Consider the following 21,216-nt stretch of genomic DNA (forward strand, 5'->3'; position numbering starts at 1 on the left):
ACCCACAGCTTGGGTATGTGCCCTGATGGGGGATCAAACCTGAAACCTTTCGGTGTATGGGACGACGCTCCAACCTGCCAGGCCACACCCGCCAGGGTATACGTTTTTAAGAATTCTTCTAGTTTATTAAGCTAGGATCCCATCCCCATTTAAAAAATCCATCACCTCCGCTTGAGGAATGATGATTTAAAATGTGGGTGAATTCACCTTGCTTTCCACGAATGAAACGCGCCTAGAGCAGGTCTGACTGACAGTCTCACATATGAATATTGGGACTGTGGTTCTGAGGCGCACTGGTCCCTCCGCCCAGAAGCCTTCCCCGATAACCACGGCTGGGCTGGGCCCTTCTGTGGGACGACCCCCCCCCCCCCCCCAGTGTTCACTGTGACGCAGTGGCTTGCTTTCTGCTTTCCCCTGATTCCAGAGCTTCCTGAGGCCGGGCCTGGGGCACTGGGGAGATGCGGGCTGAGAAGGCGGAGAGGTGTGTGGGGAGTTGCACCTGCATGTGTCTTGGAGCCAGAAAGAGCTTCTCAGTGCCTGGCCGTGACCTGGGGCCACACTCTATGAGGCTCCCCACACCGTAGGTCTCCCTCTGGGACCGGGGTGTGGGAGAACGCGGTGGGGTGGCGTGAGGACGGCACTGGGCACAGGTCCTGCCCCGCAGCGAGCCAGTGCCTTGTCCTTCCTTTCCTCAGTGCCGCCCCCTCCCGCGGCCCCCCCCCCCCCCGCCAGCTCGGGTTATTCACACCGCGGGTTAGAACGGAGTCGGAGGCTCAGGGCCGCGTTCCAAAGCCTCGGCCAGGCAGCCGGGACGCTTATTTTATTTATTTTTTATTATTTTTATTGGTTTCAGAGAGGAAGGGAGAGGGAGAGAGAGATGGAAGCATCAATGATGAGAGAGAATCATTGATGGGCTGCCTCCTGCATGCCCCACACTGGGGATCGAGCCCGCAACCTGGGCATGTGCCCATGACTGGAATCGAACCCAGAACCCTTCAGTCCACAGGCCGACGCTCTATCCACTGAGCCAAACCAGCTAGGGCAGCTGAGATACTGTTTATGTTAGTTTTAAAAAATACATTTTTATTGATTTCAGAGAGGAAAGAAGAGGGAGAGAGAGATGGAAACATCAGTGATGAGAGAGAATCATTGATCGGCTGCCTCCTGCACACCCCACACCGGGATGGAGCCTGCAACCCAGGCATGTGCTCTGACCGGGAATCGAACCCTGACCTCCTGGTTCATAGGTTGATGCTCTACCACCGAGCCACGCCGGCGGGCGGACTCCTATTTATGTAGCTTTTCTGGAACATCTCAGGGAGCGGGCAACTCGCTGCATGTTCCCTGTTGGACAGCTGCTCTGATAGTCAGACCCTCCTTAGCGGCCGGCCCAGTCCTGCCTCTGGACGTGCCCGCCCTCAGGTCAGGCTCTGCCTCCGGAGACGCTGGGAGAAGCCCCCCGGCTCCCACCTGCCGGAGGAGCTCGCAGTCCCCGGTCCCCGCTGCGTCCCTGCAGAGGGTTCCTTTCCAGGCTGAACGCGCCGACCCTCTGAACCAGCGTTTGCCGACTGGCGCCTGCGGCTGCATCCGGCCCGCAGATGTGTTTTGTTTGGCCTGGGATGCTTGAAAAATACTGAATAAGTTGCCGACGTTTAAAAATCATGGCATTTCGCTGAAAAGTCTGGAGCTCTGGCGTCTCTTGAAAACTCAGAGGATCTGGATTTACAATCCCAGTCCTGGACGAGACGGACATTCTCCGGGTCGTTACTCACATTCGCAGATGGTGGGTCCCCCCGCTCCATTCCAGTGCCCAGCCCCCGCCACTGAAGTCGTTTTATCACGAGTTTTTTAGATCTTTCATTGTTCCTGTCTTTTCCTACCTGTGCTCCAAAGTGTCAAATGGTCTCATTGTTTAACACGTTATTTTTATGATTATGAAAAGAATATGGAACAACAAAAATATTATAGAAAAGTCCGGACATTACAGAGAAACAAAACAGAAAATGTATCTGTCAATAAGCCTGTTTAGCATTTAAAAAAAATATGTATTTTTATTGATTTCAGAGAGGAAAGGAGAGGGAGGGAGAGAAATAGAAACATCAGTGATGAGAGAGAATCATTGATCAGCTGCCTCCTGCACACCCTCTACTGAGGATCGAGCCTGCAATCCAGGCATGTGCCCTGACCGGGCATTGAACTGTGACCTCCTGGTTCATGGGTCGACGCTCAACCACTGAGCCTCACCGGCCAGGCGGCCTGTTTAGCATTTTTATCAGTTTTCTCCCAGTTCTTGTTTTTCTGTGCATATTGATGTATTATGAGGCGTGGGTCACACTGTAAGTAGCTTCATGGACTGCTTTTTCTTTATTTAAAGAAAAGCCTTTATTGTTGAAAGTATTACATATGTCCCCTTTCTCCCCCCATTGCCCCCTTCTCCCCCACTCCCACCCCTCCCTCCAGGCCCTCACCACTCCATTGTCTGTGTCCACGGGTTACGGGTATATGCGCACAAGTTCTTTGGTTGATCTCTTCCCACCCACTCACCCGCCCCTGCCTTCCCTCTGAGATTCGACAATAGACTGCTTTTTCTACATTTCCCACATCTCCTTAAACTCCCTTGAAAGATCAATTTTAGGAATTATTCTTTTTTTCTCATTGTAATATTTTTATTGTGGTAAAATATACATAACATGGAATTCACCGTTTTAACCATTTTCAATGGACAGTTCAGTGGCAGGTGGTGTATTTACAGTGTTGTACAGCCAGCACCACCGTCTAGTTCCGGAACATTTCCTCACCCCGAAAGGAACCCCGTGTCCATCGAACAGTCACTTCCTACCCCCTTTTCCTCCCAGCCCGGCCACCGCTAATCTGCCTACTGCCTGGAGAGCTCCCATGAACGGAGTCCTACACGCGGCTGCTCTGCCCGTGCGGTGGCTTCCCTCACTCAGCATGTCTTCCCGGTGTCCCTGTGTGGCAGTGTCTGCCACTGTGCGAGTCCTTCTTATGGCGGAGTGACATTCCGCTGTGTGACGATGCCACGCTTTGTGGATCTGTTCACCAGCGGATGGACAGTTGGTTGCTTCCACCTTCTGGCTCCTGGAATCGTGCTGCCGTGAGCATCTGTGTCCAGGCGTCCGTTGGACACCCATTTTCAATTGTTCGAGTAGATACCTGGGAGTGGGATTTCTGGGTGACAGGGGGATTCTGTGGTTGAGTTATTGTGGAACTAACTGCCAAATGGCCTGTTTTTTTTAATAGTGGCTCTACCATTCCATACTCCCATGAGCAATATTCCAGTTTCTCCACACTCTCATGCTGTTTGTTTGGTTTGGTTTAGCTGTCCCAGTGTGTCGGAAGCGGTATCTCACTGTGGCTTGGGTTTGCATTTCTCTAATTTCTAATCATGTTGAGCATCTTTTCATGTGCCTGCTGGCCATGTGCATGTCTTTTGGGGGATTTATGTAATATAACATTTAATAGTTTCCCTGACTTTGGAATTCTTTTCTCTCCAACCTTTGCTATCGTGAATATTTTTCTTTTGAGCATCTCTATGCAAAACTTGTCTGAATGTCTAGATATTTCTGTGGGAGAGCTTCCTTGAAGTGGGGTTACGGGGTCAGAGGCACACTCTTTCTAAGGTGTCCATATGAAGGGTCAGATGGACACTACATGGTTGAGGAGGGCGTTCCAGTTGCTTGGAAAGCCGCCTCGGGCACCTCTGTTAGGATTTCCATCTCTGACTTATTGCACTAGGCTCCCAGGAGGGGGACCCGATTTCCCAGTGATTCTGATTTGCAACCCAGCTGTGAGTTGTTAGTCAAGTTTCCTCTGCAGCCATGTAGATCTTTTTAAAAAAAGGCAGCCCCTCCGGCATGGCTCCGTGGTTGAGCATTGACCTATGAACCAGGAGGTCACAGTTTGATTCTTGTTGGGGCACATGCCTGGGTTGCAGGCTTGATCCCCAGAATGGGGCATGTAGGAGGCAGCCCATTAATCATTCTCTCTCATCATTGATATTTATCTCTCTCCCTCCCTCTCTGAAATCAATAAAAATATATTTAAAAAAAAAAGTAAATAAAAGAAGCCGTATTCACTGTCCCGATACTCTGACTGGTACTGAGCAGATGGGCCCTGCTGCTTCCCAGCTGTGTGGGAGGCCCTGAGTTCTCACAGGCTGAGCTCACTATCGCCTGGACCCCTCCGTGGGTTTTCCCCTCAGACTCCGGCCTTCCCCTTCGTGTTCTTGGGGAACTGATTGCTTTGAACCCACCTTTCTGGTGAGGAAGCAGGCTTCTGCTGGCTCTGTGACGTGCCCTGGTTATATAACACCTACTCCTTAGGCCCAAGCCAAGCCAGATCGCCTGGCTCCCAGATAAGTCCTTCCACTTCCCTCATGGCCTTGCTTTGACATTGTCGACTGGTCCTTTGACATTGTCGACTGGTCCGGATGGAAGAGGGGCAATGCAGTCGCACATGCCCAAGGTCCTCGGAGGGCCCGAAAGGAGGGACAGGCCCTGACACGTCCTGACAAGCCCGGCTCTATCCCTGGGAGCGGGGAGGGCAGCCAAAGGTCCCCTTAGCTGGGACGACGGGACCAAGGTCTCAAAGGAGCCGTGATCACATGGTGTATTTTAGACACTGGAATGCTGGGTGTTGGTGGGTGACAGTTGCTCAGGGTTTTGATGTTAGGTGTGTAGTGGAGATTCTCAAATCTGGATTTAACTTGCAAATACACAAATGGGGTCTCCGCCCTGTTGAGAGCTAATTTGGGGGGAGGCTGCTGAGAAGGGGGCGGGCCCTCTCAGTGAGGGTCACTGGGCCACAGGAGGCTTCCGGCCCAGCTGCCTCCCGGACACCCACTCTCAGGCCTTCATTGCCTCTGTGGTTGGGCTGGGGCAACGAGTTCAAGGACTTTATTTTTTCTTTTTATTCCTCACTGCTAAATAAAAACACCCAGCAAATTAGGTTTTAAAAATTTTTATTTTTTAATATATATATTTTTTTATTTCAGAGAGGAAGGGAGACAGAGAAAGAGATAGATACATCCGTGATGAGAGAGAATCATGGATCGGCTGCCTCCTGCACGCCCCACACTGGGGATGGAGCCCACACCCCAGGCGTGTGCCCTTGACTGGGAATCGAACCGTGACCTCCTGGTTCACAGGTCAATGCTCAACCCCTGAGTCACGCCAAATTAGGTTTTATTTAAACTCAGTAATTCCCTCTCCTTATTAAAAGTTCATATTTTCTGCAGTATGACTGTCAAGATTATGTCTTTCAACTTGGCATCCAAGTTCACATCCTCTGAGTAAATCTTGTTTTGCTCAAGTTTAAAAAATATGTTGAAAGCTAATTTTAGACTGGGAGGGGTAATGAAAAAAAAGAGAATCACAGATTTCCCAGAGGCGCCACTTCAGTTCAAAATTACATGCGACTTTTAAATCTTCAGTCTTTGAGATAAAAGGCACATTAATTTGCTTATGCCTGGTTCATTCTCAGAGCTTTCTCACAGAGTTACGTATTTCAGCACCAAGGCATAAATACGTCTGGCATACACACCGAACTCTCCAATCTTCTCTCCAAATATGAGAAAGTTTAAGACATGATGCCGCATGTGTTTTATACTTAAATGGACTTGGTAAGTGGAATACACAGCATTGCAACGTAGAGTGAAAGATCAGCACTAGTTTATCATATACCAGCGAGTTTATTAATACCAACCTTTCTGTTTTTTGTTAATCATCATCTGAGGATATTTTCCCATTGATTTTAGAGAGAGTGGAAGGGAGGGGGAGAGACACAGAGAGAAAAATATTGATGTGAGAGAGACACATTGGATTGGTTGCCTCCTGCACATCCTAGGTACGTACCCTTGACTGAAATTTAACCCTTGACCGGAATCGAACCTGGGACCCTTCTGTCTGCGGCTGGCACTCTGTCCACGGAGCCAAACCAGCTAGGGCTCAATACCAACCTTTTATTAAAAAAATATATTTTATTGATTTTTTACAGAGAGGAAGAGAGAGGGATAGAGAGTTAGAAACATCGATGAGAGAGAAACATCGATCAGCTGCCTCCTGCACACCCCCTACTGGGGATGTGCCCGCAACCAAGGTACATGCCCTTGACCGGAATCGAACCTGGGACCTTTCAGTCCGCAGGCCGACGCTCTATCCACTGAGCCAAACCGGTTTCAGCTCAATACCAACCTTTTTAACAGAGTTTTTGATTCTCAGAAGAACTCAGGATTTTTTGTTTTGCTTTAAATTACAAGCATTTAAACTTCATTATTACTTTCTTCCATGTTGTTTATGTAATTTTCCAGATGGGTAGGAACAGTTTAAATGACTTTTGTTTAATGGGTATCGAGAAAGGTAATACCTGTGTGTGTGTGTTTTGCGGGGGGGGGGGGGGTCGGGGGCTCGGGGGGACATAGGAAAGGTAGGGAGGGAAGAGATTTGGGCAGTATGTTCAAGCATATCTGGCTGGAAGTAGTGCATTGCATTTTATTCTTATTTTAATTAGCCTATAGTTGACATACAGTATTACGTTAGTTCCAGGCAGACAGCACAGTGATTTGGCATTTAGATACCTTACAAAGCGACCCCCACCATAAGCCTGGTTACCATCTGTCCGTCCAGGGTCATTAGGATATCACTGACGATGCTCTGTGTGTGCATTGCTTCCCCGTGCCTTAGGAAGGAGTGCATGTTCTTTCTTTTTTAAATATATTTTTATTGATTCAGAGAGGAAGGGAGAGGGAAAGAGAGAGAGAAATATCAGTGATGAGAGAGAATCACTGACCGGCTGCCTCCTGAGCCAGCAGCCCGGGCATGTGCCCTTGACTGGAATCGAACCTGGGACCCTTCAGTCCGCAGTCCGACGGTCTCCCCACTGAGCCACACCAGCTAGGGCGGAGGAGTGCGTCTTCCATCAGTGCTGCGCATGCTCTGTGGCCGCTCAGCTTAGGACTCTATGTCTTTAGCAGAGGCGGGTGGGGTGGGGGGGGAGGGAGGCTGCTTAGAAGTGCAGCGATGTGGACAAGGGCGGCTTGTCACCTGTCTGAGGTCACTGCGGGCCCTGGCTCACTTGGCATCCAACATGCAAGTTTTCCCATCGACCTAGTCTCTTCCCAGGCCCTGCTCCAGTCCCGTCTTCTCCGCAGACCTCAGGGACTTCCTGGCCACCCCGTTCCCCCTTTCCTGAGGCTGCGAAGGCCCCTGAAAGGCGGGAGCTAAGGGACCCCTGGGCTCTCTCCCATCGTCCTTGTGTCGAAGGGAAACGTGGCACCATGTGTGAAGTCCGGGGAGCACGCTCAGTCCCGCCCCGCAGTGTGATGGTTCTGCGTGGGGGAGGCTTACTTCCCAGCTACATGTGGCTCTCTCTGGGGAAGGGACCGTGTCGCTCGTGTCTTTTGTATGTTTCATAAAAACGGCGCGTGGTAGGGACTCAGACCATGCCTTCGGCTCTGGGGGTGCGTGCTGAGAGGTGCTCTGGCCCAGGATGGAGACCGACAGAGGCTGGTTCAGCCCAGACAAGAAGCAGCCTGAGGGCCCACCCAGAGGGGAGGACTTGGCTGGACGGTGGTCATGTCCTATGATGCAGCATCACGTAGCCAGTGGGAGAGAGGAGTCAATCCTCCAGCTACTGACCTGCGGGATGTCCTCAGTAATTACTGTTCTGGCAAATAAGGAGAAAGGAAGATAGGAAAAGCCTACTTCAGTGATAACAGTGTAGCTTCATACACCGGTGTCTATATTTCTACTAGAGGCCCAGTGCACGAAATTCGTTCATGGAGGGGGGGGTGTCCCTTAGCCCAGCCTGCACCCTCTCCAATCTGGGACCCCTCGAAGGATGTCCGACTGCCCGTTTAGGCCCGATCCCAGTGGGATCGGGCCTAAACGGGCAGTCGGATATCCCTCTCCCAATCCAGGACTGCTGGCTCCCAACTGCTCGCCTGCCTGCCTTCCTGCTTGCCCCTAAATCGCTTCTGCCTGCCAGCCTGATCACCCCCTAACCACTCCCATGCCAGCCTGATTGATGTCTAACTGCTCCCCTGTCAGCCTGTTTGCCCCCAACTTCCCTCCTCTGCTGGCCTGGTCACCCCTAACTGCCATCCTCTGCAGGGTTGATTGCCTCCAACTGCCCTCCCTTGCAGGCCTGGTGCTGCCCAATTGCCCTCCCCTTCTGGCCATCTTGTGGTGGCCATTTGTGTCCATATGGGGGCAGGATCTTTGACCACATGGGGGCAGCCGTATTGTGTGTTGGAGTGATGGTCAATCTGCATATTACACTTTTATTAGATAGGAGGATAGAGGCCTGGTGCACAGGTGGGGGCCGGCTGGTTTGCCCTGAAGGGTGTCCTGGATCAGGGTGGGGTTCCCTTGGGGCGTCAGCCTGGGCAAGGGGCCTGTGGTGGTTTGCAGGCCAGCCATGCCCCTGGCGACCCAAGCAGAGGCCCTGGTATCTGGAATTTATTTACCTTCTACAATTAAAACTTTGTAGCCTGGAGCGGAGCCAAGCCTCCTGCTTGATCTGTGGATTTGTTTACCTTCTATAATTGAAACTTTGTATCCTTGAGTGGAGGCCTGGGCCGGCCAGAGTGTGTGGAAAGCTTGGCTTCTTCTGTTGCTGGGGAAACCCAATGGTAGCCATCTTGGCTGGGGTTAATTTGTATACTCGCCCTGATTGGCTGGTGGGCGTGGCTTGTGTAGCAGAGTTATGGTTAATTTGCATATTACTCTTTTATTAGAGAGGATAGATCAGCAAGAACCTGGGGAAAGATGTGTCAGGGGACTCATCAGCCTGTTCACAGTGGTGGTGGGAAAGGCGACGTGTTCTCTTAACGGGTTCTCTGTATGGTTGCGACAGGGAGAGATGAGACACCAGCGAGAGGAGAGAGGAAATCATAGAGGTCTTCACGCATCAGGAAGCCCCTTTCTAGTTTTCAGGCTGTGCGTGATTAAAAAGAGCGAGGTGCCTTTTGGTGAACTTTTGGAATTAGGAATGAAAGAGAACATTATACTTGGTAGCGGGTTTTTTTGGTTTGTTTGTTTCAGCCACAAAGGTACGTTTTTATTCTTCTTTCTCACGACCCGAAGATACGTTTTCTTTTTATGAAAACCTGAACCGTGAAGGTAGCAGCACACCGAGAGCCTGGCCTCTGGGTTTGTGGTGGGGCTGGGAGGGAGAGCAGGCTGTACAGATGCAGGATGCCCGCTCACTTCAGAGCCCAGGAACTTCCTGTCCCGGTGGCTGAGCAGAACACGGCGCAACCCAGGGCCTTGCCTAAGTGGGAAAGTCAAGAGTGAAAGGGCTGCAGGCCTTCCGGTGCACCCTACCCCTCCCACCCCTCCTCTACCCCCCTCTGCCTGGCAGCTCGGCTCCAGGGCCCCTGCACCCCACAGAGGAAGTTGTGAGCGTCTTTCTGAATGCAGGCAGCGTGCCTGAGCCCGCTGGCTCTAGGTGCATAAAGGTGGATATGGTTCATTTACCTTTAATAAATATGTATTTTTATTGATTTCAGAGAGAGGAAGGGAGAGGGAGAGAGAGATAGAAACATCAGTGATGTGCGAAAATCATCGATCGGCTGCCTCCTGCATGCCCCACACTGGGGATTGAGCCTGTAACCCGGGCATGTGCCCTGACCGGGATTCGAACCATGACCTCCTGGTTCCTAGGTCGAAGCTCAACCACTGAGCCACGCTGGCCGGGCGAAGTTCATTTACCTTTTAGATCCACACCTTGGCCACGACAAGAGTGTGCTTCCTCACAGCTGATGGACGCTCTGTCCCCGGGCCTCCTCTCACCGGACTGCTGTTGCCATCTCCTGACTTGTTGTATTGCTCTAGTCCTTTCTTACAGCTCATCACACAGTCCGCTTTCAGAGCGATTGTTCTAGCTTCCTTTTTTTAAAAATTGATTTCAGAGAGAAAGGGAGAGGGAGAGAGAGAAATAGAAACATCAGTGATGAGAGAGAATCATTGATCAGCTGCCTCCTGCACACCCCCAACTAGGGATCAAGCCTGCAATCCGGGCAAGTACTCTTGACCAGAATTGAACCTGGGACCCTTCTGAGCCAAACTGGCCAGGACCAGAGTGATTGTCTTAAAGCACAACTCATATATATATATATATATATATATATATATATATATATGTAATTTATTTCAGAGAGGAAGGGAGAGGGATAGAGAGATAGAAACATCAATGATGAGAGAAAATCATTGATTGGCTGCCTCCTGCACGCCCCCTATCGATCCCGCAACCCCAGCATGTGCCCTTGGCCAGAATCGAACCTGGGACGCTTTAGTCCACAGGCCGACGCTCTATCCACTGAGCCAAACCAGCTAGGGCCTACAGCACAACTCTTGGGTCACTTCCCTGCTCAAAAGCCTTGCCTGGCTCCCAGGTACTAGAGAGGAGAGTCCACATTTCTTAACGTGGCCTTCCAAGCCTTCTAGCCTCTGATCCCTGTCTACTCCTCAGCCCACCTCCCTTCTCTGACGCTTCAGCCCAAAGACGCGGTTCCCTGGGCATGTTCTGTCTCCCCAGCTTCTGCTCACACGCTTCCCGTTTCAACCCTCTCCGCCCCTTTAACTGACCCAATGCTGCTTCTTCAGGAGGCCACGCGGGATTTCGCTTCTCTCTCCATGTACTCCCCCTGGGGTATTTTCCTGACACTCAGGTTGTGTGGACTCACCCACTTCCTCCTGCCCCTCAGTGACTCCATCAAGGGAGTGACTGCCTAGGACATCCGTGTCTCCATTTCTTATGCTGAGAACATTGCTCACATGCAATCAGTGTCTGTTGGATTGGATTGAAGACGGTTATCTGAAATGTACCAGATTAGTTTTTTAAAAACATATTTTTCATCTCTTGTTGGGACGGGGTGCTGGCAGAGAACAAGGAAATCTGAGCTGAGTTGGCGTCTCTGTAAGGAAATACGACGTGACCATTCTTTTTTTTGCAAGTTTCCCCGTTTTCTGTTATCTTCTGTTTTTCAGCCTCTTGGACTCCTCTTTCCCTGCCGCCTTATCACTTCCTGCTGACCTCGGTCACCGGTCGCCCTGGCCTTGACATTGGGGAGTGGGGCAGTGGAGAAGGGGGTCCCTGATCTGTTTGCATTCCCGTGACTTTCTTGTTTTGGGGGCAGCAGGGGGACCCTCCACACATCTCAGGCAGGGAGATTACCTGAAGTCCTGGTCAACCCCCCACCTTCCATGGGAGAGTGGCTTGAACAGCTCGAGCCAGAAGGTGCCTGATCCCCCACCTGGCTCCCTGCGGAGAGGTGGTGGGAGGTGACCGCTATCTCCTTTCCCAAAGAATATGTATGGAACTCAGAGAAAAAGACCTACAGAAAGGAAGGAGGAGTGTTAAAAGAAAACCATCATGGTCTTTGGAAAGACTTGTTTGAGCAAAAAGTTGGTTTCCTGGTGTTTTGAAAGAATCCGGGTTCTAACAAATGTCAGACACACCCAATTGGGAGTTTGCCTAAATCAGGAATGAGTTCATATGGTGGGTTAATGCACATGTCTCATGGCCATTCCATCCTCTACCTTCCTGATGGAGGCCTTTATTTTTTTTATTTTATTTTTTTTAAATATATTTTATTGATTTTTTACAGAGGGGAAGAGAGAGGGATAGAGAGTTAGAAACATCGATGAGAGAGAAACATCGATCAGCTGCCTCTTGCACACCCCCTACTGGGGATGTGCCCGCAACCAAGGTACATGCCCTTGACCGGAATCGAACCCGGGACCTTTGAGTCCACAGGCCGACGCTCTATCCACTGAGCCAAACCGGTTCGGCTGATGGAGGCCTTTATGTCTGCACACCAATTTTGTGTTTTTTTTTTTAATTTTTAATTTTTACATATTCTTATTGATTTCAGAGAGGAAGGGAGAGGGAGAGAGAGATAGACACATCAATGATAAGAAAGAATCATTGATCGGCTGCCTCCTGCAGGCCCCACACTGGGGATCGAGCCCACAACCCGGCATGTGCCCTCTACCGGAATCGAACCCGGGACCCTTCAGTCTGCAGGTCGACGCTTTATGCACTGAGCCAAACTGACTAGGGCTTGTGGTGTGTTTTTTTTAAAGGACACTGGAATTGCCTTACTTAGCTTCTAGTTTCTGAGATTCTCAAAAATCATAATTACTATTGACCATAAGAAATTATTACTGTACTTATAGATCGTTTTCTATTATATATATATATATATATTTTTTTTTAAATATATTTTATTGATTTTTTACAGAGAGGAAGAGAGAGGGATAGAGAGTTAGAAACATCGATGAGAGAGAAACATTGATCAGCTGCCTCTTGCACACCCCCTGCTGGGGATGTGCCCGCAACCAAGGTACATGCCCTTGACCGGAATCGAACCTGGGACCCTTGAGTCCGCAGGCCGACGCTCTACCCACTGAGCCAAACCGGTTTCGGCTCTATTATATTTTTTTCTTTAGGAATACTATTTTATTTGTGCCCTTAGTAAGATAAAGGACGTACATACTGGGCATTGATAAGTCATGTTTGTACAACCCATCCTGAAACCAAGGACCCCTTTCTGAATCTGAACAGACAAAATAAACGATTCTGAATACACTTACACCCTGAACGTCACCTTCCGGATGTAAATCCTCTCCCCATAAAGGTCACTGGAATAGCTCATATTGGCTAACATGATTAAATCACCTTTCATACCCGAAACCACATGAATTCAAATGCTACACGATAGTTATACAAAGAATGTAAGCAAAACCGAGGCAAAACCTCTACAACAATTTTTCAAAACAGGGAGCTGCTGTAGAAGTACACTGTTCTTTAAGTTTTACTACAGCCACAAGGATTTAAATATTCTGGGTAAATTGCGCTCTTGCTTTACTGGACTTTCCTTGAAAGTCAGCTCCCGATCGATCGCGGCTTCATGAACTCAGCGCCGTGCAGGTTTGACCTCAGACGGTTGGGAAGTAGACGGAGCGGACAGAGATGCGGAGAGTTGGCGGCGGAGCCGGTCAGAGTGCGCCCTTGGCAACGCACGCCTGCCTTGCTGTGCTTTGCTTTCCTCTCGCCGGCCCTGGCTCGTTTTTGAAATGCTGTGGCTTAAATTCAGTGACCCAGTGACAAGTCTGACACAGCAGGCCTCCCTTCCACAGAGGCTGGTGGGGGGGGGGGGGGGGATGTGGAGGGGAGATGGACGAGGGCCAGGAGCGAAAGGAAGTAACCTCCATTTCACCTGGAAACATTAGTGTCTGGGGGCAGGAGGTCTGAGCTCTATATAAAGAGGGGAGGAAAGCGGCCAAGTTGCTGATTCAAACTTGCATCCAGGAATAAAGCAACATCAAAGGACTGAAAACAGTATCTGCTGCTTACACTACCTATATCCCTGTGAGGAGCAATCGGGGAACTCACAATACCGTCGACCTAGGAACCAGGAGGTCAGGGTTCGATTCCTGGTCAGGGCACATGCCCGGTTGTGGGCTCGATCCCCAGTGCGGGGCGTGCAGGAGACAGCTGATCCATGATTCTCGTCATTGATGTTTCTATCTCTCTCTCCCTCTCCCCTCTTCTCTGAAATTAATAAAAATATATATATTTTTTAAAATAAAGGGGGATGGGAGAGTTCTTCCCGGTGACGCCCTGGGCCATGGCCGTAGTCTTCTACTGGGTTCTCCAGCTCCTTCTCAGCTCCCCCATGGTAGCGTCAATGTTTGCATAAACTCTTGCTCAAGAGCCCGGTTCCTGTGTGCCCGGAGGGTTAGGTTAAATTCCTCCTGCTGGCTCAGTGCTCTCCCTACTTGGTTATTTACTTTTCTAACCTCTTCGTCGACTTTTCTCCAACAGGGAAGGTTTATTCGTCTCATTCTTCCAAATCCACTCTAACACCTGCCTTCATCTCGCTGATAACTCATCCCCACAGAGCTCCCTACTTAGATTGTCGCAGTTTGTTTCCTAACTTTTGGTAAGATTGTTTTATTGTGGAAGGATATGCATCTTCCTCAAACTGGATAATTGGTCCTTAAGTAACGATAGCCCATGCCTATGTGTTATTCTCATTTTGGAAAAGGTTAGATAATAAATTATTTTTTTTCACTTTCTGACCAAATAGAGTTATCCTATATAATAAAAGACTAATATGCAAATCAACCGAATGGCGGAACGACCAGTCGCTATGATGTGCACTGACCACCAGGGGGCAGACGCTCAATGCAGGAGCTGCCCCCTGGTGGTCAGTGCGCTCCCACAGGGGGAGCGCCACTCAGCCAGAAGCGGGGCTCATGGCTGGCGAGTGCAGCGGCTCCTTCCTCCACGGCAGCGCTAAGGAACCCTCGGTGGATATCAGACTGCCGGCTTAGGCCTGCTCCCCCAGCGGAGCAGGCCTAAGCCGGCAGTCAGATATCCACCGAGGGGTCCTGGCCCAGCTGAGGGGAACGCCCCCCTAGTGCACTAATGTCATGCACCGGGCCTCTAGTTTTTTCATAATGTTTAAAGAGTTAATGGATAGCTACAGATAGGGAGGATGTTACTGATACTTGGGATTTATTTTTTTCTGTTATTAATAATAATTGGAAGTAACTGGAAATGTTACAGACATTTGCTCTGCAGTATAGTTCGTATGAGGCATTTCCAGAATGTGGTCCTGCATTAAAAATGCTTGTGAGGACGCAGTATATTCTGTACAGCTCTTAAGGGACACAGATTTAGATATTATGATCATCATTATCTCCCTGTGATGGAGGGACCTTCTCCCAAGTAGCGAGTGATCTATATTCAGGAAGCACTCCGTGGTGAGCTCTCCGCAGATCACACAGGGACCCACATGATAGAGCGAACAAGTTTTGCCTATTAAATTTAGTGACTTGAACAAATTTTTATTATCCTTTTGTAAAAACGCAAGTTCTGCCTCATCCAAACCCCGGTTGTGACTTAATGAAGTGTTTCGGCATGTTCCTAGAAGCCAGCGGTTTCATATGGCGGGATTATTGCTGCATCAGCTATCAGCTACTAACAGTGCGCGCCCGGCCTGCTCTCATGACACACGGTACTCAGCATACTCAAGTATGGACAGATGTTTTGGAATATCATTTTCCCCTCTTGGCTATTGGTTGATTCCCAGCGCCCACTCCTGATTCGAATGCAAGATGTTTTCTTTGATGCTTGGAGTCTTTAACGACCCAATCAACTCAGTAAAAGACGAGCAGCGTGCCAGGAATTTGGCACATGTGGCTGGGGCGTCTTCTTGGACCGCTCGCCACTGACGGTGGTTACGGATGCTCCGTGACAGCCTCTGTCACTCTGCTCATTGTCTGGAGCCAACGGATTAGTAAAGAGCACGCAACTCTGGCAAAGGGATTGTGAAGTGCCCCGTACAAGGTTTTAGCAAAAAATCAAATTGATGGTTTCGTTAGGGGATTTGGGAGGAGGGACCCAGGGCCTAATTGCAGGTTGGCGTGGATACTCTATATGCGTGGCCCTCTCCCCATAGAACCCACGATGGACTTTACTCTTCAACTACTGGATGCGCCTGGTCAGCATGGCTCAGTGGCTGAGCGTCTGCCTATGAACCAGGGGTCACAGTTCGATTACTGGGCAGGGCACATGCTCGGGTTACAGGCTTGATCTCCAGTATGGGGTGTATAGGAGGCAGCTGATCAATGGTTCTTCCTCATCATTGATATTTCTAGCTCTCTCTCCCTCTCCCTTCCTCTCTGAAATATATATCTATCTATACTAATAAAAGCCTAGGTGGCCCTTGTGTGTGACGTCATCACAAGATGGCCGCCACAAAGATGGCCACACACACAGTGGAGGCGGGGCCTGGCAGCCACTCCACACGGTGAGGCCTGGGGGTCCCGTGGTTCTGTGTGGTGCGGAGGAGGCCGGTCCTGGCAGAGGAGGCGGGTTGCGGCAGGGGAGGGCATTTGGGGACGATCCGGCTAGCAGGGAAGCAGTTAGGCATCAATCAGGCCGGCAGGGGAGTGGTTAGGGGGCGATCAGGTTGGCAGGCAGAAGCGGTTACGGGCAATCAGGCAGGCAGGCAGGCAGGCAGGCGAGCGGTTAGGAGCCAGCAGTCCCGGATTGTGAGAGGGATGTCTGATTGCCGGCAGTCAGACATCCCCTGAGGGGTCCCAGATTGGAGAGGGTGCAGGCCAGGCTGAGGGACAACCCCCCCTCCCCCGTGCACAAATTTCATGCACTGGGCCACTAGAATATACATACATACATACATATACATACATACATACCTGTCGGATGCACTTTTAAAAAGTGAAATTGAGGGAATGATTGGATTGGGGTTTGCAATGATGAGAATGATGCCTGGGCCCTCAGGGATCAAGAGGGAAGTTTTTTCTTGGGGTCTGTACAGAGCGAGTGTGTTTGCTTATACTAGGAACCCTCTCAGGAGCTCGAGTTCTTTTCTGTCTGAATACAGTGCGTCCTCCAGCCACCTTGCTTTTCTTAAGGACACAACCGGAGCGTTCACTCCCATCTCCCAGGTGACAGATTACCGTCTTGCTCCCCCTAGTGGAATTGTGACTCTACTGCAAAATTTGGGAATACTGTGTCCATACGTGCTTGCTTCAGTATCTTGTTTGTGGAAATCAGGTATCTTCTCCATTTGTTCTCAAACACTGAGGTTAAAATCGAGAAACGTTGCATTGTACGGGCTGATGGGGGATGGGCATAGAGACACTGGTATTTCGCGGATACATTTCCATTTTCTAGGGGTAGCAACTTCATAGTGGCCGCCAACTTCAAGGGACGCCTCTGCTCTGCCCTTCTCCGTCGGAGAGGGGTCAGATGTCACCACCCGTGCAGACAGTTGCCTCCGGGAGATGGCTGCCCGCACTCCCGGCAAAGAGGGTCGTGCGGATAGTGGGTGAGGTTGGAACAGGACAGGTCCCGTCGGAAGGCTGACGCCCACCTGCGCCATCGGTGAGGCAGGCACAGGAGGTGTTCCTGTGCCTCTGAGTCTCCCTGCGGGGCTGTGACAATATCCACGGCACCTGCCCTCATTGCCAGTTCACAGCAGCGGGGCAGGCCAACGCAGTTCTCCTAACAGAAGCTGAACTTCCTGCAGACCTCTCTTAAGAGTGCGCATTTCTTTTTTTTAAAATTGAATTTATTGGGGTGACATTGGCTGATAAAGCAATACAGCCTTCAGGCATCCAGTTCTACCGTACATCACCTGTAGGTTACGTTTCTTTAGGGAACGATAACCGGAGGTTTCATGGCGTCAGAATCTCTCTTTGTCCCCTGCCACTCTTTGCTTTCCATAACTTTGACCCTTGTTGTGAATTGGGATCTATCCGCTTTGTTCCGGCTGCACCCGAAACACTCCTGTTTTGCGTACGCTGGTGTCGCACGTTGAAACTTCAACAAGAAAAGCCGTCCGTGCCCAGGCTTAGGACCCTACTCTTTCTCAGGGAAGACTTTGCCTCTGAGCCTGATTAAGGCCAAGGCGAAAGTGCCAAAGATACAGTGGTTTCCAATCAGTGATCAGTACAGTCTAAGTCAGTGATGGCGAACCTCTGACACGCGTGTCAGTGCCATTTCTGATGACACGTGGCCGCTGAGGCGGCCGCATGCCGAGGATGAAACATTTATGTTATTTAAACTATAAATATCGCGAAATAATGTTTTTTCCTCAAAGTGACACACTACCCGAGTTATGCTCAGTTTTTTGGCGAAGTTTGACACACCGAGCTCAAAAGGTTGCCCATCACTGCTCTAAGTGCTTTATACTCATGAGCAAGGATGCTGTACTTAGCATAGTTCCCCTTCCTTAAAATTATGTAATTGAGACAGTATTTAGATCTATCTTTCCCCAAATATTTATTCCCAGAGTAATTGTTTATACTTAGGGAAAAAGAAGACGGCAGGATCGGATTAAAATCCCAGCCAATCAGAATGCCAGTGTGCTTGCTGGGGCATGTTGTATTTGGGGGTGTGGAGAGAGAGAGAAAAAGAAACACCCCTAGTCTCTTTTTAAAAAATATATTTGTATTGATTTCAGAGAGGAAGGGAGAGGGAGAGAGATAGAAGCATCAATGATGAGAGAGAATCATGGATCAGCTGCCTCCTGCACGCCTCCTACTGGGGATCAAGCTTGCAACCCGGGCATGTGCCCTGACCGGGAATTGAACCGTGACCTCCTGGTTCATAGGTCAACGCTCAACCACTGAGCCATGCAGGCTGAGCCCACTATGTCTTTTAAAAAAAATACTAACTTGCTCAAGAGTCACAGTAGTTTAGTTCAAGAATCACATCCATGCAAACACGCAGCTTCCGTTCAAGCAAAGCGTGTGCCGGTGAAGCTCTGGTTGGGAGCCCGGTGACGCCTGGATTCACGACTGTGAGGACGAGGATGTGGCTGTGGCCCCGCGGCCCCGCTGGGGCTGGAGGCTCCATCTGGCAGGACGTTGGAGAACAGGCCCTTTCCTATCCCGCGGGGAGCGTGAGGGGTTTGTATGTAAATCGACATCTACCCCTGTGTACACACACACGGGTGTAGATGCCCGTGCAAACGCAGGCGTGTCCACGTGGGTGTAACTGTATGTGCGCGTGTGACTGCAGAATGGAGGAGTTCTAACAGTAGCTTGGCTTCTCCTTCCCGGTGGATGCTGGGAGTTCTGCGCACTGACAACCCCCTCCACAGGGGAGCCGGCCGGGTGTGGACAGGTGTGCACCCACCCCTCTGCTGGGACTCTGGGCGTTGGGGGTGCCCTTGGGCAGGCCCAGGGCGGTGCCGAGGGCGTGGGGAAGCTGTCCGCACCCTCCCTGCTGGCGGGCTGAGCTGGCCTCCCTGCCTGGCAGCCTGTGGGGGTGGCTCTCCTGGGCACATTCCCGCCGTGGCTGAGCCCTGGCCTTTCCTGAGAAGGGCGAGGACTGAATGCCACAGTGTTGTGCGCGTTTCTCCCACTGGCGAGGGACGAGAGAGGCTTCCTCACCTGGCTGTGTCCTTAGGGTGATGCCCCGAGGTGCGTCACTCCTGGGATGGGCTTGTCCCTCAGCACCTGAACTTCTCAACTGTTGACTCCACGCCGAGATCCGTGGGGCTCTGCCTCTGCTTGTCATCTGTGGTTACTGGGCGTGGCGACTTGTTTTCTCTTGGGGTTCACAAAGGCGGGAAAGGCACGTGAGCATTTGGCCCGGAGCACAGCAGGTAGAGGATTATGAGGCAGATAAACGAGAGTCAGTATTTTTGTTGAGCTCAGTGGGTGTGGCTCAGTGGTTGAGCATTGACCCACAAACCAGGAGGTCACGGTTCGATTCCCGGTCAGGGCGCATTCCTGAGTTGTGCGCTTGATCCCCAGTAGGAGGTATGCAGGAGGCAACCGGTCAATGATTCTCTCTCATCATTGATGTTTGTATCGCTCTTTCCCTCTCCCTTCCCCTCTGAAATCAATAAAAAAATAAAAAAAAAATATATAACGAAAACGTGTTGTTTGTGTAGGGTTATATGGCTATAGAGGGGTTTCCCACATATCATCTCATTTCTTCCCGGTGACAGTCCTGCGAGGGGCTGGGCCGCAGAGAGCGTGCGCACCCCCGGTGGCGCAGGGAAGGAGCTGAGGCGTGGAGCTGGCTTTGCACAGGGTTCCCACCCCGTGGGCACACCCAGTGCCAGCCCAGAGCCCGCCCCGGGGCCTCTTGTTCCCCGCACTCGGGTGGCCAGGCTGCGGGCAGCATTTCTGACGAATCAGCTCTTTGTGTCTCCGCACCTCTGGCCGTGCAGGCCCCCAGCTCTCTCCTGGCCTGCCCTTCCCTCCCTCTTTGCAAACTCATGCTCATGAAGGTGCTTTCTGAAGCTTGTCCGGACCCCTCTCCTCACCTACCTGCCCCCGGCAGAGCTGGGTTCGCGTCCAGCTGTGTCTCCACCACACTCTATAGCCCCCACTACGCGTTGGGTCTTGCTTGATGCAGGCGAGGCCAATAGGAAGCGCGGAGTATCGCCCGCCTTCCTGCTCCTCACCCGCCTTCATCCCCCAGCCTGTGGGTAGGCAGTGGATGTGGTCGAGTCTAAAATACCCAGTGCTTGTTGGTAACGCGATGGGAAATGTTCGGGAATGATGTCCAGGGTTTCCCAACTTGGACACGGAAGCGCTCAGCATGGCCACTCACATCCTGTGGGAATGGATTGTTTGAGGAATGGGGTACCAGGGACATTGCCCAATGAGAGGTGGGGGGATACGGGGGACCGTTTGCACAGAACCGCAGATTTGGTCCTTTCCGCGATGGGGAAGTTCAGGGCCTGTCAAGGACAATTTCAACAGTTTTCATGTCACACCAATAGCCCAGGTCAGATGTGTCTGTGTCATGGCCTCCGCACCGTGTTATAGTTACTTCTCTATGCATCTGTCTCCCCAGTAGACTCCCAGGGAGGGAGCCTTGGCCCTGTCCATCCGACCGTGCTGGATTCACTTTGGGGAACACATTTTCTAGCCTCCTGCCTCTGCCTGGAATGTATGTAATCATAGTTGGAATGTATGTAATCATAGTTGTGACTCAGACTCTCCTGCCTTTGCAGCCGCCTCTGGTCCAGGCCATCTTCAGCGGCGACCCGGAGGAGATCCGGATGCTCATCCACAAGACGGAAGACGTGAATGCTCTGGTAGGCAACGCTGGGCTCCTGCCCGGGCCCCTCCCCTTCCCCGCACCGCGGCCTCCTTGGTAGCTGGCGAAAGCTCAGGACCGCTTCTCAGAAATCTGGTTTTAAATCCGTAAAGTGGAATGTCTAGGGTTAGAAAGGAAACCGATGGCACTGAAGTACAGTTACCAAAACATAGAACATCAGATTTGCAAGAGAGTAGATGTGCTTCTCTAGCAACACCTTTAAGTAGCAAGATGCAGCAGAAGGCCCAGTAGGGACCGTAACTCAAGAACAGGATGAGCAGGATCGCACTCCGCGTTGTGTGAAAGTGCTCTGATGTGGGATGGACGTACCGGGCATTTCTGCCGGGGGCCCAGCGCCGTTACTGCTGACACTGCTGAGTTTGCTGCCTACGTTCATCATGGAAGTTCGTGAAGCCCTGGCCGGTGTTGCTCAGTGATGAAAGTGTTGGCCTTTGTACCAAAGGGTCTCGGGTTCAATTCCCGGTCAAGGGCACATATCTGCGTTGCAGGTTTGATCCCAGACCCTGGTTGTGGCACGTACAGGAGGCAGCCAATCCATGTGTCTCTCTCACATCAGTGTTTATCTCTCTC

General features: G+C 51.0%; 1 protein-coding gene across 1 annotated transcript in view; it reads left to right on the forward strand.

The window, feature by feature from the left end:
- Nucleotides 1-20,494: 20,494 nt before the first annotated feature.
- ANKRD44 (ankyrin repeat domain 44) overlaps nucleotides 20,495-21,216 on the forward strand; it is a 142,342-nt gene continuing 141,620 nt past the window's right edge. Inside the window, exon 1 of the mRNA XM_028153178.2 lies at nucleotides 20,495-20,623. Within this exon, the coding sequence (XP_028008979.2) occupies nucleotides 20,495-20,623 (129 nt within the window). The remainder of the gene's footprint in view (nucleotides 20,624-21,216) is intronic.

This window comes from Eptesicus fuscus, chromosome 11 (genome assembly GCF_027574615.1).
Source record: "Eptesicus fuscus isolate TK198812 chromosome 11, DD_ASM_mEF_20220401, whole genome shotgun sequence".
NCBI classification, from domain to species: domain Eukaryota; kingdom Metazoa; phylum Chordata; class Mammalia; order Chiroptera; family Vespertilionidae; genus Eptesicus; species Eptesicus fuscus.